We start from the raw sequence: 16063 nt of genomic DNA on the forward strand, positions 1-16063 counted from the left end.
AATACACAATAAGTTTAACATTCAGTAATATCAACAAAAATAGCATTTTTTGAATGTTTCATAGTCTGATATTGCGATAACAAATTCTTGCCTCATAAGTAATGTATCATTCTTGTTTCCGGATCCAAACCACTGTTTCTTTTCGCCTCTCCAAACAAATTTGTGTAGTGAATTATCAAGAATTCGCTCTTCCTCATATTTGTTATACTGTATTAATTCATGATCCTTTGTAGAAACGTACCTTGTTGTGAATAATACAATATAGTCCCAATTGTAAAATTCCCTTTCCTCAAGTGGGAAGTCTTCTATATTATCGAGTGTCCATTGGATGTCGTCTTTCAGACAGTTGCAAAGGACAGGCGCAATTTCATGGGGAATATTTGGTATTCTCTCATTTATTATTAGTCCAACATTCTTTTCGTAAATTATGGAATCTAATAATTGTTTGAAATCCTCGTTCGATTTACCTATTTTATCTTGAATAAACGAAGCAATTTCTGACATCACGAGTCTGTATTGTCTGAAGTTGACGATTGTTGAAAAGCCCACAATATTATCTGAAATGCTTACTGTAGTTCCAATGTTTCCTTGATTACATATAATATCTACAAACTCATGAAAATTCAAATTTTTAATTAGATTGTACTGAGTTCTAACCAAAATATTTTTGATACTATGATAATCACTTTCTGTCGGATCATTAAAATCAAAGTCACCTGATATTGTTGATTCGTCATCAGTTAAATCTTCGATTATTTTTTTTACCTTTTTAGTTTTAATTTCATTGTTTGGTTTCATAATAAACAATTCATCTTCAAAAGAATCATCATAAAATTCAGTGTTACTTGAGGATTTTGTTATCTCCGAAATACAAGAATTTACTCTCATTTTTAAAAAAATATGTTTCTAACGATCATAATAGGATATATAAACAAATTTTATTCTAAAATATATATAGCAATCTCAATTAATTTTACTTATTTGAAGTATAATCAAAGCTTGACAGAATGAATTTAACCGCCAGTAAGGAGAATAAAAATACAAAACCCATTTTTTTAGAGTTAACAGGAGGTATTCTGTAAATATTTTCAATATTAATTGTTATTTTTAAATATTTAAAACAAAATTGTCCAAATAGCTAAAAACTAATCAAACAGTCTTTCAAAAGTTTATCTAACAATGGTAAAAAAAAAAAAAGTGAACTCTGTCTACCTAAATAGGTCAGTAGAAACCATGGGAGAATCAAAAATTGAGATTGATAAAATATTTGACATCAAAAATAAAAAAATACAGATTCAAACCTTATCTGGCCCTAAATTAAAGAAAAAGTTAAGTCTAAAGAACAAATCGAGTGTGAATAAAACCGGAGATGATATTCCACTTAGCAAAGCAAAGCCATTGAGGTATGCAAGTGATGGATTACCTATTTATAACATTGAAGACTTAAATATCGGTAAGTTTTTTATGCACTAATATCGATCTAAAATATCGTTTTTATAGGTACCGGCGGTAATACCCCTGATTGTCCATTCGACTGTAGGTGTTGCTATTAGTTGGAAAAATGGATTTGCTTAAGCAATTAATTATATGAAATATTTCATTGTTATAATATAAAAATCAATATTCTAGAGAATAGATTATAGATTTTTATAATATTTTCTTTATAACTTTTTTTTCAAATATATTTTTTCCTTAACGTTACAAACATTCAACCACATTTTTTTACAATTTTTTGCGGTTTAATTAACAGATAATTTATTCTAATTCCTCTTACGCCCCTCCATATACCATTTATACCCCCTCAGAGAACTAGCGTAGTCTTTTTTCTGTTTTAAATTAGTTAATTTTATGTGGCTCATTCTTGATTTCTCACTTTTGGTTAGCGAATATCCTACTTTTATTTCAATTTAAACATACTGTAAAATATTTACAAGCAAAGGATGAGCTCAAAAATTAATATATCTCAGGGCGCTAAGGACAAAAATATCTTTCTGGATAGCTTTTCAAAGGTGAAACCGAAAGCAATTGTAAGATTAAATAAGAACACTGGAAAGAATGTTGTTGCATCTTCTAATGACTTTTTACTTAAAAACTCTAATAAAATACATTTAAATAGTGAAAATGTGCGTGTAATCATTCGAATTAGGCCATTTGATGTAAATGGAAACTCAGAATCACTTCAAGGCTGTGTAGAAGTTGTTGATAGTGGCCTAGGAAAGAAAAAAATAATATTGGAGGATCCAAGGCATAGAGCATTGCCAAAGAGTTATGAGTTTGACGAAATATATGATACTAACAGTAGTACTGAATATATCTATTCAAAAGAGGTGAGGGATTTTGTAAATCCACTTTTGTCAGAATGCACTTGTATCAATGTATTTGCATTTGGCAGTTCTGGTACTGGAAAAACATATACGATGCATGGAGGGGAAGGGGATGATGTAGGTATTGTAGGTCTTACAGTAAAGCAACTCATTGAAAAAAACAATAAGCAAGACACTCCAGGTAGATTTTCATTCTCCTTCTTTGAAGTATATTGTGAGAAAATACAAGATTTGCTCTCTGGAATTGAATGTATAAAAAATCCCGGCGATACTAATAGAACATGTTCATCGGGCGTTTCTATTAGAACAGACATTTGTGGTAGAATTAGGGTTATTGGGACAGTGAAGTCAGAGTTTGTAACTTGGGATGATTTTTATAAAGTTTACTCTCAGGCACTTAGGAAGCGTACATCTGGTAAAACCTCAGTAAATTCTGTAAGTAGTAGGAGTCATGCATGCATTCAAATAAATTATATTCCGCCAGTTGATAATTCAAATCGAGATAAAACTAACATTTCTACTGAGGATACAATCGAAAATCGAAAGCGACGTGGTAGTATTTCCTTTCATGTTAAGCCTAAAATTAACACTAACTATCCGCGTACAATTGTTAATTTAATTGATCTTTCTGGATTTGAGAATAATAGAATAACAAATAATTCTGGAAGAAGAATGGTAGAAAGTACGTTTATCAATTCATCTATATTGTCTTTAAGTAAGGTAATAAATGCACTAAAAAAAAATGATGGTACAAGTTTTTCTCAAAGTTGTATACCTTATAGAGAAAGTAAACTTACAAGACTTCTGCAAGAGTATTTGGGTGGTGGAGCAGACCCACCATATTCACCTTATTGTTTGAGATGTATAATGATATGCACTATTTCTCCATCAATAACATTCTTCCAACAGACATATGCAACATTGAACACTCCAACTTATGGAAATAAAACTGAAATGATGAAGTATGTTGGGATTGTTAGCCCAAGAATTAGAGAAAAGGAAACACTGAATGAAAAATGTGACTTACATAAAATAAATCATATGAACAAAAAATTTGTTATAAACACACCAAAATATTTAAATTCAACCATAAGAATTAATCAAAAGAACATAACTTGTACGTCATCCAAAGCTTCTTTTGATACAGGAAAGGTATTAAGGAAAGGTACATGCAACCAAATCTCAAACGTCAGATCATATAAAAATGTGGAGAGTAGGGTTGCCCGTATGATAAAAGGTGAAATACCTTTCCACCAGAAGTCACCCAAAATCCAAGTTAATAAAACTCAATCTATTTATTCTATAAAAACTAATTTGAAAGATAGGGTTTCAAACTTTGGTTGTGATGAAAATTCAAAAGATTATAATTCAAACTTATTAAACGTAAGTAAACGCAAAGGTCAGGTAAATGTTAAATCTAAAGGAAATATAGAACTACAAGAAAATATCATAAACGAAGAGGAGACGGAGATAGAACTTATATCAAGTTCCCTCAACTCGCTTGACACTTTCGAGACCTCTCAAGAAACTAGGACAATTCAAACAGAAGAGATTGAAATTATTTATCACCTCTCCAATACAGAGAATACAAGTGAAAGCTGTAACATTGAATCCGGTAAATATTTATTTGTGAACTCGGAGGAGGAATTAAGAGGATACGAAACACAAGAAAAAACAGATAAAACGAATAAAGTCACAGAAATTAAACTTATGTCAGATATTGCACAAAATAGCGGCGGACAACCAAAAATAAATTCTGTGAATCGCCCAGTTACCAGATCTCAAACAAAACGCCGTGACTAGGGCATAATCACTAGGTGTAAAATTTAATGCTTGTTGTATCTATTAGGACATTAAAAACTTATATTTCATTATTATGAATTTATTTTGGTTTTTATACTTGCTTCTTTAGTAGGCTCTGGTACAGGGTCAACAACTAAGAACTCAATGAATATCTTTGAGAGAGGATCAGGTGTCTGCTCAAAAAATCTAGCATACTCGATTTTTGCAGTTGCTTTTCCAGTTGAAACCGAGAGGAATTCAAAGGTATAAATACCACCGACACCTATCATTCCTTTTTTGTGTTCTTTTTGGGTATAGTAATGTTTCAATAATTTAACTATAGAATCAAGTGGAAATGATACCAGTTTGTGGTTATACCCTGTTGTCGGATTACCAACCAATTTGAATTCAACAACTGTACTAACTAAAATATTAATTTTTATATAAGTCTCCTTACAATTAAGCACGTTATTTATATTTATTGTTACCTGTTTATAATTTATAGCATCAATTTGAAAAAATTCATTGTCTTGACATGCATCGATAGTAATAACTTTATGATCATTCTCAAATTCAGGTTGGATGTTTGCCATTGACAACGAATATAGTACTAGAAGTTCTATAAATAGTATAATTTTAATGATTATACACATTATTATTGTATTTTTTTTCCAAGAAATCAGTCAACAATATTTCGCGTTAAATAAAGTACCAACAGCACTAAAACGCGGTTACTATTGTGTGTTGCACTCACTTGAAACGGCTTCATTCTTATTAATGTTTTCTTCACTATCATATGAATTAATGTTAATTTTTCCTGTAATATTAAACTTTTCAGAAACAGATTCAAATTCAGAATGTTTGGTGCTGTGAATTACTGAACAATTAAATTTTTCAAAGTTCTCTTTTCCCACAGTATTAAATAAATTTTGTTTCTGTGTATTTTTATCTAAATCCTGAAGTCCCTCCTTAGAAATACTATCTTCTGAAACCAGACTATATCTATCTAAATGAATAGACCTAATACTATCTATTTCGTACTTCATTTCGTTCATTTTGGAAACAAGTTGCATGTTTTCCTTAGAATTGTATTCTAATTGCTTTGTTAAGTTGAGATTTTCAGTTTTTATGCGGTCGAGTTCGAATTCAAGTTGTTTGAGTTTTGTTTCATAAATCCTCTTTTCTTTTAATTCAGAGTTAGCCTTTTCAATCTCTCTCTTGATTCCACATAATTCTTTTTTTAGTCTGTATGACTCTGAAATTGAAAGCTTGCCTAATTGTTCTGAGGTAGTATCCATTAAATTCGGTGATTCCTCTGTTTTTTTTAGATTTAAAATTTCAAACAAGCAAATTATTATACAATTTAAATTTGAAATTCCATTTATTTGTGAATTAGTAATATCATTTTCTAACTTCTGAATTTCAAGGTCATACTCAATGATATCAGATTTAAGTTCTTGTAGTTCTCTAGTAACTATTAGGCAATTAATTTCATGTGAATAATTACAGTATATTTCATCTGAATAAAGACCATCTCTGAAATTAGTATTAAAATACTCATTTACATATCTCAAAATATTCAATGATATCTCATCCATAAGTATGTCAGGTTGAATTTTTTCTTCTATTTTTTTTTTCAAATTGTCTTTTTTAAAAGTACAATAAATATACCAATAAATGAAATATTCTACTAAATTCTCCAGATTCAGAATTATATTTCTCAATTTGTCATTTTCATTGTTTATTTCCTCCTCTCTTTCTTTTAACAGGAAAATTTCACTATTTTTAGTGGAAAGTTGTGCTTCAAAAAGATCTATTTGATGTCTTGCCTTAAACAAAATTTTATTTAAGTGATCTATTTTAGTATCTCTTTTAATGATTTGTTCATTTCTTAACTTTAATTCGTTATTTAAATTATTATTGCATTCCTTAATTTTGTCAAATTCTGACAGCTTTGGTATAAATGAATTTATATCAGCTTCTAAGTTTTTAATTGTTACATCTTTAATATCTATGATCTCTGAACATTTAGTTAAAATTTCTAAATAGCGATCCTTATAAACCGAACATAGGTCACAATTTAAATCCAAGTTATTACCTTTAAAATCAGAATTTGTATGATATTCTATCCTCTGGTTTTTCGACTCTGAATCAGTCAATAAAAATTTGATTTTTGGTTCTTTTTCAGTAGTTTCATCCTTCTTAAAGCAGTTAGTAAGCAAAATACTTGAAAGTTTCTTTTGCAATGTAAATATTTCGTTTCTAATTCTCATAACTTCAAATTCTCTCTCATCTGATCTAAGAATATTAACTTTAATTTTATTTTGGATATTCTTGGCCCTTTTAGCAAAATCAAGGGTCGAAATAGTTTCGTAATAATTAAATTTATCGGGAGAGCAATTACATACTATTATTGTCTTTGAATTCCCTCCAAGAGAATCTGATAATATTCTTGTTATTTTTGAGTCTCTGTAATTGATATATTTACCTTTTGAAAAAGAGTTATTTTCAATGTGAACACTCTTCTGTCCTTGAATATTACTTAAATTGTTTTCATTTAAATTTGAAATCTCGTTTAGCTGTGAAATAACTTGAGAAACTGCCAACAAACTTCTGTTAATACTCATGCCTTCCTTCCTTCTTTCACCCTCTAGCTGTGTTCTCTTAATACTTTCACTACCTGCCAGATCAACAAAGTTAAGTACTCCAACACGTAAGTCATTCGAGTTTACATATTTAGAATCAATTCTAATTCGAAGTATCGTGTGACTTCTGGACGATCTTTCATTCATAGAAGTTTCTGCAACATGCCTAATCTTTGATCCTATCCTTAGGATCTCAAGTATATCGTTATATGAAGTTGCTCTTCTGGAGCTTAAATTTAGCAATTCAACATTACCATCAATACCATCAACTATCTTAATCTTTTTGAGGTTTTGGTCGCTATTATTTCCCATTTGTTGTGGTGCAAGAAGGTCTATTAATCTTTCATTATAAACCTCCAAATAAGAAACTGTAAAAGTAAATTCAGTTTCAACATTGTGAATTTTTCCCCTATTATTTGCGAGAGAAAAAATTTCATTAATTGATAGAGGAATAATACCGTCGTAACTTCCCTTGTTATCACCTAGCATTGTGTGAGTCTTTCCCGATGAAGTCTGACCATATGCAAAAATAGTTACATTTATTCCACCTAAACATAATCCAAGGACCTCCTTTACTAACTTATCAAATATTAACTGATTAGTTGACTTTTCATCAAACACATAATCAAAAAAATAACTGGTTTTTTTTAACTTGTCATAGACGCATGTATCTGAAAGGTCCCATATATTTTCCACATTACTTGACTCATGTGTATTACTGGGTCTAAATCTAATTGCAACATTAAAAGGAGACTCTGAATGTGATAACAATTGTCTATTATTAATTTCCTTTATGTTCATAATTTTTTCATAATTTTCAATTATATTATTTTCGTCTAGTTTATTTAATCTTTCAGATGTTATTTTATCATTTACATTCATTGTATTAAACTTATTATTTATTACTTTGAAACGGGCAATATATAGATTAAAGCAAAATAATATGACTATGTATGTACTTCATAAGCTTTATTGTATTAATCACTATCTAAAGAACATCCTTAAGTTTAGTGTAGATGAAGAAATCCTATTAAACAATATTACCGCAATAAAATTTAACATGCACATGAGGAGAAGTTTAAGCAAATTATAAAACTTTTTTTTCTTTTTATAATAATGTAATTTGTTGTTTTTAATTGATATGCTTAATGATTTGTTTTCTTTAAAAGATATAGCTATCTATTCTATTAAGTATTTCCAGGAGTTGGTTCAAGATTTGAAACTTGACAATACCGATTGTTTACCAAGAAAAAATGTTGAAGAGTTTATAAGAAAAACGATAAAAGAAGATATCAAATCAACTTTGGATCAATCAAGTTTTAGGTGGTTTAAATCAGATTACGTTTCTTTCATAGAATTTTGGAGACTTTTTGAAGATCTTCTACAATTGAATAATAAAATAGAAAATGGTACGTCTGAAGAATTTGAAGGTATAATAAGTGGGATGATACACCTTCGAAATAAAATAATAGACAAGTCAGCAAGTGAGACAAAATTACTTGATTTAAATAATGTTTCACACTTTTTTAGTGGTTCAAAGTTATTTTCAAAAATTTCACTGCGTGAAATAAGACAGATTATGCAAGAAATTGTTTCAGATAACAATCAAAGTGATATTACATCTGCATACTGGAGTGATGTACTAAACCAAGTAAGTAATGAAACAAATTTAGATATACTTTTGGATATTACAGATATAAGTAACTCAATTTTACAATGGCTCGAGGAATTCCTAATTACACCAGAATTTTCTGGAACAGAAACTGCCAATAACTTATTAACAAGGATAATTACATTAAAAGATATTAAAACTAACAACTTAACTGATAATGAAGAAACAGTAAAATTTTTAAATACAGAACAAAAAAAAAAACTATCTGAACTTATTTCTGAGGAAAAAAATAAAACTGATACTGATTATGATAATAAAAGTATGAAAAACCTTAACAATGAATTATTAGAAAGCCTACCTTGGAAAGGTCAAACAATGTTTTCTAACTTCAGAGAGTTACAGATGTCATTACAGTACCTCTTAGAAAGGGTTTCTTTAGTTTCAAGTGGCGAAATAGGAGAATTTTCAAAAAGGGATCAATTATCAATTAGAAAAATTTCTCATATGATAACTGAACTGGAAGATTTCTTATACCATCAATTTGATATCATACAAAAAGAGAGAAATACCTTTCATACAATAGAAATGGAAAATTCACGTCTGAAGAAACAACTTAGAAATATATCTGAAGAACTCAATGATAAGAAAATTGAACTTCAAGATTCAATTTCACAAAAGGATAAATTTGAGAAAGAAATAGAATATTACCTCCTTCAAAAGAGCAAGTTATCTGCAGATGTTATCCGTCTGCGCAATGAGAACAGAGTTTTAGAGAATAAGTATGAAGAAACTTTGTCCAAATTAAATAAAATTATTGAGGAATACATGGTTCTGAAGGATGAATACACATTATTAAGATCGGAGTTAGATCTAAAAAATGAGCAGAGTACATTTGCAGTCCTGGATGAAAATCTTCCTTTAAAAGATAAAACTGCAGAAGATAAAAAAAAAGGTTATTCAAGGTCTCAAGCTGGAGAACTAAAAACAAATAAATATCCTTGCTCAAATATAAATACGTTTTATTACAAAAGCATCACGAATTATTCTTCAAAAATTAAAGAAAGTTATTCGAAGGTAAATTTTGAATTACCTGCAACAATTACATCACTTCCAGAATTTTTAGAAACTGAAGCGAATTATCCAGTTAAGTCTCAAAGTAATCAGTTGGAAAAATTTTATTTCCCAATAAGTTCTATAGGGAAATTAAGGACTGTTGAAGTAGTACCAACCATTTTTGAAAAATACGGCACCGATGCTTCTATAAACAATCAAATATCCAGAAAGGTAAATATGAGTGAAATTAATTCATTAAAAGATAGAAAATGTGAAAAAATAAATAAATAAAAACAGTGTATTCCAATGATTACTATGTTCAAAATTAGATCATGGTCAAGTACAAAGTGAGTTGAAATCCATTTTCTAATTTGAAATAGCTTTGAGACGATTCAAATTCCTTAACTCTTTAACAATATTCGCAGAATTTACAGTTTTTTGTTTAATTATTCCTCTAAACTTACTTATTTGTTTTAGATTAATCTCTGCAGCTCTTCGTTTAACAGTTTCTAGGGTTCTTTTATTGTTTGAGTTTTTGATATTAAGGTCCTTTTTACTAACTTTGTCTATTTTTTCAATTGAAATAATGTCAGATTTGCTATGCTTTCTATTTTTAGTAGTAATATCACATTCTAAGTCTATTTCTTCCATATTTGATTGGTCAGAATCGAGCCTGTCTTTCTTATCAAAAACTTTGTTAGAGTCATATGTTTCAAGAAAACTCCAATGTATTTTTCTAGCATAAATGTCATCAAACATATATTTGAAGACATCAAAAAAAGATTTATTATTATTGTTTTTACGATTTAAGTATTTAATATCTTCAAAGTTTCTACTTTCATCTTTGATATGAACTGATCTCTTTCCCATTTTTTTATATATACTTATTATTCCAATCAGTTGAAAAGTACTTAAAATTGTCATATATCTTTCAATTAAGTACCTTTCTTGTTTTGAGAACGAAAATCCAGTGCACTTATTGACAAATGTAAAGTTTTCCTTTAATATTTCTTCATTAGTTTTCATAGAGTGAATGTGCCTTGCTCTATTATCAGTTATAAAATTGAAGAACAAAATCAATAAATCGTAAAGATTAATATTTTGATCTTTAATGGACTTTAGTAATTGATAAACTGCAAAGTAATCAATAAATGTATTTTGTTCATAATTCAAGTTAATTAATTTCTCAAATGTGTCAAACAAATAAACTGGATTAATCAATTTATCGATATAAATGTCATAAGATCTATTAAAGTGATTTAAACTGTCAAATAGATTAAATATGAATTTATTTCCATATTTTAAGGTATCATAACTATTCGAGTTCTTATATATAAATAGCTTTGAAAGATTCTTCCGAAATGTCTCCATAGTCCAATTGAATAATTCTGATGAAGTATTCTTTTTTCTTTCGAATTTATGTTTTGAAAACAAAACTTCAACTATAATGTTCATTTTTTTAAATATTGGCTTCAATTTTTTTTCAAAATCTACAATACCTCTGATCCTTTCCTCAAACAATTTGATTTTTTTCTCGATATCAAATACTTTACAACACTCAATTAACTCTAGCCAATTAATCAATTGATTATACCTATCATTAATGCTATTTAAATCCAGTTCAATAATAATAATATTAATAAAATAAATTCCAAGACGAATTTTCAAAATCGTATCTCTAAAGTCAATAAGCTCATTTTTAAATATATCCTGAACCTTTTTACTCTTTCTAACAATTCTAACATTTTCAGAATCATCATTCAACACTTTACTTTTTACAGAAAGCCTATCTTGAATTATTTTATCAATTGGTTGAATAAGAAAAGTAAGTTCTTCACTAGAAAAATAATCCTGAAAAATTAAAAAAATAGTTCTTATTGAAGAAGAAAGGCATAAATCTTGTTGGAAAAAGTTGTCCTTAATCTGTCGAAGGGACACAGATGATATAAATGGGGTTAATTGAATATCTTTTAAAAAAGAACTGCTATTCAAAAAAATGTTTGATAAGTTGTTGACATTCGAGTTTTTATTGATAGAATTAAAATCTGGAACTATATATTCAACTTCAACAATTAATTGGTTTAATATAGACTTGAAGAACACTGTTCTAGAATCCAACAATCGTGGAGTAATTACTTTTAATCTTTTCATGGATATTTGACCAATTATTCGTTTTATATGAGCAATATTAGTTGAAATACCCAAGATAACTACAAATGGTATTCTATATGTTTCTCTTAATGAGTAAATAACGTCCAATAGTTGATATAGTTGGCATGAAGGGAAATATTCTGCGCCTGGTAATAACAAAACAATAGGATTATAATTCTGTTCTTTTCTTATTATATTATTATATATATCTCCAAGTATTTTGAAACCTCTTGAAGCGTCGTTTATATCTTTCTGTTTAAGACTGAATATGGAGTTAAATAATGAATTAAAATCATCACTTTTAGATGGTTCCTGAAAACTTTCATATTCTTGATAGAATGATAGTGTTTTTAAATAATTACTAAAATTAAACTTATTATCATCAGTTAATACATTTGAATTGCTATTTCTTTTTGTTAATATTTTACTTCTTTTTTTAGAAGAACTTGAAGTGTTCTTTTTATCTGAAATAAAATCACTATTTATTTTTTTATCAAAGAGCGAGTTTAAATAATCCTTAGTTCCCAGTTTATTCCTAAAATCGCTACCACTATTATGTTTTTCAACATATTTATTTATAATTTTAATCCAAATAGTATCTATTATTTTAGACAAATTTAATCCATCGATTCCTATTTCCTCATGTTCTAATGTTATGGTGCTTATTCCATTTGAATTATTCAAAAAGTCCTCCAAGATCCCAAATACTATTGAGTGATCAGTAATGTTCGTTCCAGACAGGGCTCCAATAACTGGCAATTCATTGCTCCCAGTAGAGTCTTCAGAGGATTTAATAGTTGAAAGTATTTCAAATAAACCATTCCTCATTTCATCTTTAATTTTTGAAGTAAATCTTAAAAAAAAATATTCCCATGATAACCTGAAGTTCTGATTTAAAATATGGTTATTGCAAAGAACCAGTGGTCTTAGTATACCAAATGGAGTAAATATAAAATCGTTTGAAATTTCTGCATTTTCCTTAGAAACACGCCATTTTGAGTTCAATGTTGTTTCTATATTAAACACTTCAAATGGTTTCTCTTCCATTTCAGGATAACATATATATTCTAATTAAATTTTTTATTTAACAACAGCATAACAAATTTGACTATTTCATTAATAATTAGTATGCAACCTACTAGTTCAATTTTGGTTGTTGTAACCTATCCAGTAATAAATCGCGCTCTTCTAAATTTCAATTTATACTTTTAATAATGAAAAATAAAATAAAGGAATTAAAGAGCTCAATAATTTCAACTGAAAGTAACTTGAGGGTCTTGAAATACTGCAGGTTGCTTGGAATTATATTATTTGGTATACTAACTGGAACTGCAGGAGTTTGTGGAATTTCTGGTAAGTTTTTTTATTCGATAAATAATTTAAACTTATGTCGCTACCAAAACGACTTTAGGAATCGTTTGTTACTTTATTTCAATGTTAATTACAAACCTGACAATTTTATGTTCCATGGGTTTTGACGCACAACATTTTTTCGACGGTTTAACGAAAACTATAGTCTTGGGGGATTCACTACTGGTATGTTAAATTTCCAACTTTGGACTAATTTGTACATATTACTATGATAGACATTTATTATATTTTGGATTTTCTCTTATTGTATTACCTATACATTCCACTAACATTTACTATGGTCGTAAAGACATACATGAAAGAACATTAATCACAAGACTAGAGTCTATACAGATTTTATTATAAGAGAAACAAGTTGTTTTATTTAAATAGGATAGTCTTAATAAGTATCAATAGTTGTTTCTAAGAGCATAAAAACTACCCTTTTTAGCTCAAAACTTAACTATACTAATAATTCCACATCCGCGGTAACCCCACATAGATTTTGAAGTTGACTCTCCCCACCATTGTGGAAATAAATCTCCTTCCCCACTTTTTTCTGAGGTTTTTAGGAGCCAGAATATAGACTTTTTTTTACAAACAGATTAAAATTTTAAATTAAACTAGTAGTACAAGGAACTGCATACGTGAAAAAGGAATAACTTTCAATATTTCCAATGTCTCTTGAAAGGATGTACGTAGTAAACAGGAAGGGCGAACAAGAGCCTGTTTCATTTGATGAAATTTTGAGTAGGATAACTGACCTTGCATATGGTTTAAATCCACTTGTTGATCCTGCAAGGGTTACTCAGGCAGTAATTAATGGTATTTATAGCGGAATTAAAACGTCAGAGTTGGATGAACTTGCATCTCAGACTTGCGCATACATGGCTGCTACTCATAATGATTTTTCAAAGCTCGCTGCAAGGATTTCAATATCTAATTTACATAAGAATACATCTTCTGATATATCTGATGTTGCCTCTCAGTTGTATAGTTATAAGGATATTCATGGTTGTTCCGCACCACTATTATCGAAGGATGTCTATGAGTTTATAATTGAGAACAGTGATAAAATAAACTCTGCAATTGATTTTTCTAGAGATTTTGAATATGACTACTTTGCATTCAAAACATTAGAAAGGTCTTATTTGCTAAGAGTAAATAATAAGATTGTCGAAAGGCCACAGCACTTACTTATGAGGGTTTCTTGTGGAATTCACTATGGAGATATAGATGCTGCACTAGAGACATATGATCTAATGTCAAAAAAATACTTCACTCATGCCACACCAACTCTATTCAATTCAGGAACTCCGCGACCACAAATGTCTTCTTGTTTTCTCCTTAGAATTGCAGAAGATTCAATTAATGGGATCTTCGACACACTTACTAAGTGTGCAAATATCAGCAAGTCCGCAGGAGGGATTGGGATCGCAGTAAGTAACATTCGTGGGGCTGGTTCGTATATCCGAGGAACTAATGGTAGATCAAATGGCTTGATTCCAATGTTGCGTGTCTATAACGATACTGCAAGGTACATTGACCAAGGTGGCGGAAAACGAAAAGGTGCTATTGCAGTTTATCTCGAGCCCTGGCACATTGATATTGTAGAGTTTATAGAAATTCGAAAGAATCACGGAAAAGAGGAAATGAGATGTCGTGATCTATTTCCTGCTCTTTGGGTCCCAGATTTGTTTATGGAGAGAGTCGAAAAAGATTTGGACTGGACTTTGATGTGCCCTGATGAGTGTAAGGGTTTGCAAGAAGCTTGGGGAGATAAGTTCAAAGAGCTGTATGAGAAATATGAGAAACAGGGATATGGTAGAAAAACGATTAAGGCACAGAAACTCTGGTTTTTGATACTTCAGGCACAAATCGAAACAGGAACTCCATATATATGTTACAAGGACGCTGTAAACAGAAAGAGTAATCAAGGAAATTTAGGCACGATTGTGTCTAGTAATCTATGTACAGAGGTAATGGAATATACGAGTAGTGATGAGGTTGCCGTTTGTAATTTAGCTTCCATAGGACTTCCGAAATTTGTAAATAAGGAGAAAAAGACATTTGATTTCGATAAATTAAAAGAAGTTACGAAGGTAATTACGAGAAACTTAAATAAAATCATTGATCGCTGTTTTTATCCTATCCCTGAAGGAAGGAACTCCAATCTTAGACATAGGCCACTTGGTATTGGTGTTCAGGGCCTGGCAGATTGTTTTATGATGCTTAGATTGCCATATGAATCAGATGGTGCAAGAAAATTGAATATTGAAATATTTGAGTCTATATATTATGCCGCATTGGAAGCAAGTTGCGAACTTGCAGAAAGAGACGGCCCTTATGAAACTTATTCAGGTTCTCCTGCAAGTAAGGGAATACTACAATTTGATATGTGGGATGTTAAACCCAGCTCTGGTATCTGTGACTGGGAAGCTCTCAAGTTAAGGATTTCGAAGTATGGGTTGAGGAATTCCCTCTTACTGGCACCAATGCCTACCGCTTCTACCTCCCAGATACTTGGAAATAATGAGAGTTTTGAACCATTTACGTCAAATATTTATAATCGTAGGGTACTATCTGGCGAATTCTTTGTTGTAAATCCATATCTATTGAACGATTTGCTTGAACTTGGTTTATGGGATGACAGGTTAAAACAAAGTATTATAGCAAATAACGGTAGTATCCAGAGCATTAAATCTATCCCAGATGATATCAAAGAGCTTTATAAAACTGTATGGGAAATCAAGCAAAAATCTGTCATAGATATGGCCGCGGATAGGGGACCGTATATTTGTCAATCCCAATCTTTAAATATACATATGGAAAACGCGAATTTTGCGAAGCTGTCTTCCATGCACTTCTATGGTTGGAAAAAAGGCTTAAAAACAGGCATATATTACTTGCGAACTCAGAGTGCAGCAAGACCTATTCAGTTTACTGTAGATAGACAATTACTTGCTACACCAGTTGGAAAGGACCAGCAATCAACCGATGCACCTTCAAAACGCAAAGCTATAGAATCTACAGAGAACCAAAATACTATGGCTTGCGCCCTAAGGCCTTCTGGTTTAAAAGATGATGAAGAGTGTATGATGTGTTCCGGTTAACTATTATTACAGACAAACCCTAATAGGATTTTG

The 16063-nt window shown here is 30.0% G+C and overlaps 8 protein-coding genes across 8 annotated transcripts; 4 read left to right on the top strand and 4 right to left on the bottom strand.

Moving 5' to 3' along the window:
• Positions 1–30: 30 nt before the first annotated feature.
• FG386_000469 (uncharacterized protein) lies at positions 31–888 on the bottom strand (the record flags this gene model as incomplete). Its single annotated transcript, XM_067339819.1, has 1 exon — positions 31–888. One exon carries the CDS (start codon positions 886–888, stop codon positions 31–33), a length of 858 nt encoding a protein of 285 aa, XP_067196515.1.
• A 345-nt stretch (positions 889–1233) lies between these two features.
• Positions 1234–1643, top strand: FG386_000470 (uncharacterized protein; the record flags this gene model as incomplete). The annotated part of the gene is made up of 2 exons (XM_067339820.1): positions 1234–1453; positions 1630–1643. 2 exons carry the CDS (start codon positions 1234–1236, stop codon positions 1641–1643), a joined length of 234 nt encoding a protein of 77 aa, XP_067196516.1.
• Positions 1644–1940: 297 nt separating this feature from the next.
• FG386_000471 (kinesin heavy chain) lies at positions 1941–4127 on the top strand (the record flags this gene model as incomplete). The annotated part of the gene is made up of 1 exon (XM_067339821.1): positions 1941–4127. One exon carries the CDS (start codon positions 1941–1943, stop codon positions 4125–4127), a length of 2187 nt encoding a protein of 728 aa, XP_067196517.1.
• Positions 4128–4198: 71 nt separating this feature from the next.
• On the bottom strand, positions 4199–4699 carry FG386_000472 (uncharacterized protein; the record flags this gene model as incomplete). Its single annotated transcript, XM_067339822.1, has 1 exon — positions 4199–4699. The coding sequence occupies one exon, from the start codon at positions 4697–4699 to the stop codon at positions 4199–4201; it is 501 nt and encodes a 166-aa protein (XP_067196518.1).
• Positions 4700–4840: 141 nt separating this feature from the next.
• FG386_000473 (kinesin heavy chain) lies at positions 4841–7633 on the bottom strand (the record flags this gene model as incomplete). Its single annotated transcript, XM_067339823.1, has 1 exon — positions 4841–7633. The coding sequence occupies one exon, from the start codon at positions 7631–7633 to the stop codon at positions 4841–4843; it is 2793 nt and encodes a 930-aa protein (XP_067196519.1).
• Positions 7634–7892: 259 nt separating this feature from the next.
• FG386_000273 (uncharacterized protein) lies at positions 7893–9707 on the top strand (the record flags this gene model as incomplete). Its single annotated transcript, XM_067339623.1, has 1 exon — positions 7893–9707. The coding sequence occupies one exon, from the start codon at positions 7893–7895 to the stop codon at positions 9705–9707; it is 1815 nt and encodes a 604-aa protein (XP_067196319.1).
• A 75-nt stretch (positions 9708–9782) lies between these two features.
• Positions 9783–12614, bottom strand: FG386_000274 (uncharacterized protein; the record flags this gene model as incomplete). Its single annotated transcript, XM_067339624.1, has 1 exon — positions 9783–12614. The coding sequence occupies one exon, from the start codon at positions 12612–12614 to the stop codon at positions 9783–9785; it is 2832 nt and encodes a 943-aa protein (XP_067196320.1).
• Positions 12615–13594: 980 nt separating this feature from the next.
• FG386_000275 (uncharacterized protein) lies at positions 13595–16030 on the top strand (the record flags this gene model as incomplete). Its single annotated transcript, XM_067339625.1, has 1 exon — positions 13595–16030. The coding sequence occupies one exon, from the start codon at positions 13595–13597 to the stop codon at positions 16028–16030; it is 2436 nt and encodes an 811-aa protein (XP_067196321.1).
• Between the last annotated feature and the right edge of the window lie 33 nt (positions 16031–16063).

Source organism: Cryptosporidium ryanae, assembly GCF_009792415.1.
Source record: "Cryptosporidium ryanae isolate 45019 chromosome Unknown contig_13, whole genome shotgun sequence".
Classification (NCBI taxonomy): Eukaryota; Apicomplexa; class Conoidasida; order Eucoccidiorida; family Cryptosporidiidae; genus Cryptosporidium; species Cryptosporidium ryanae.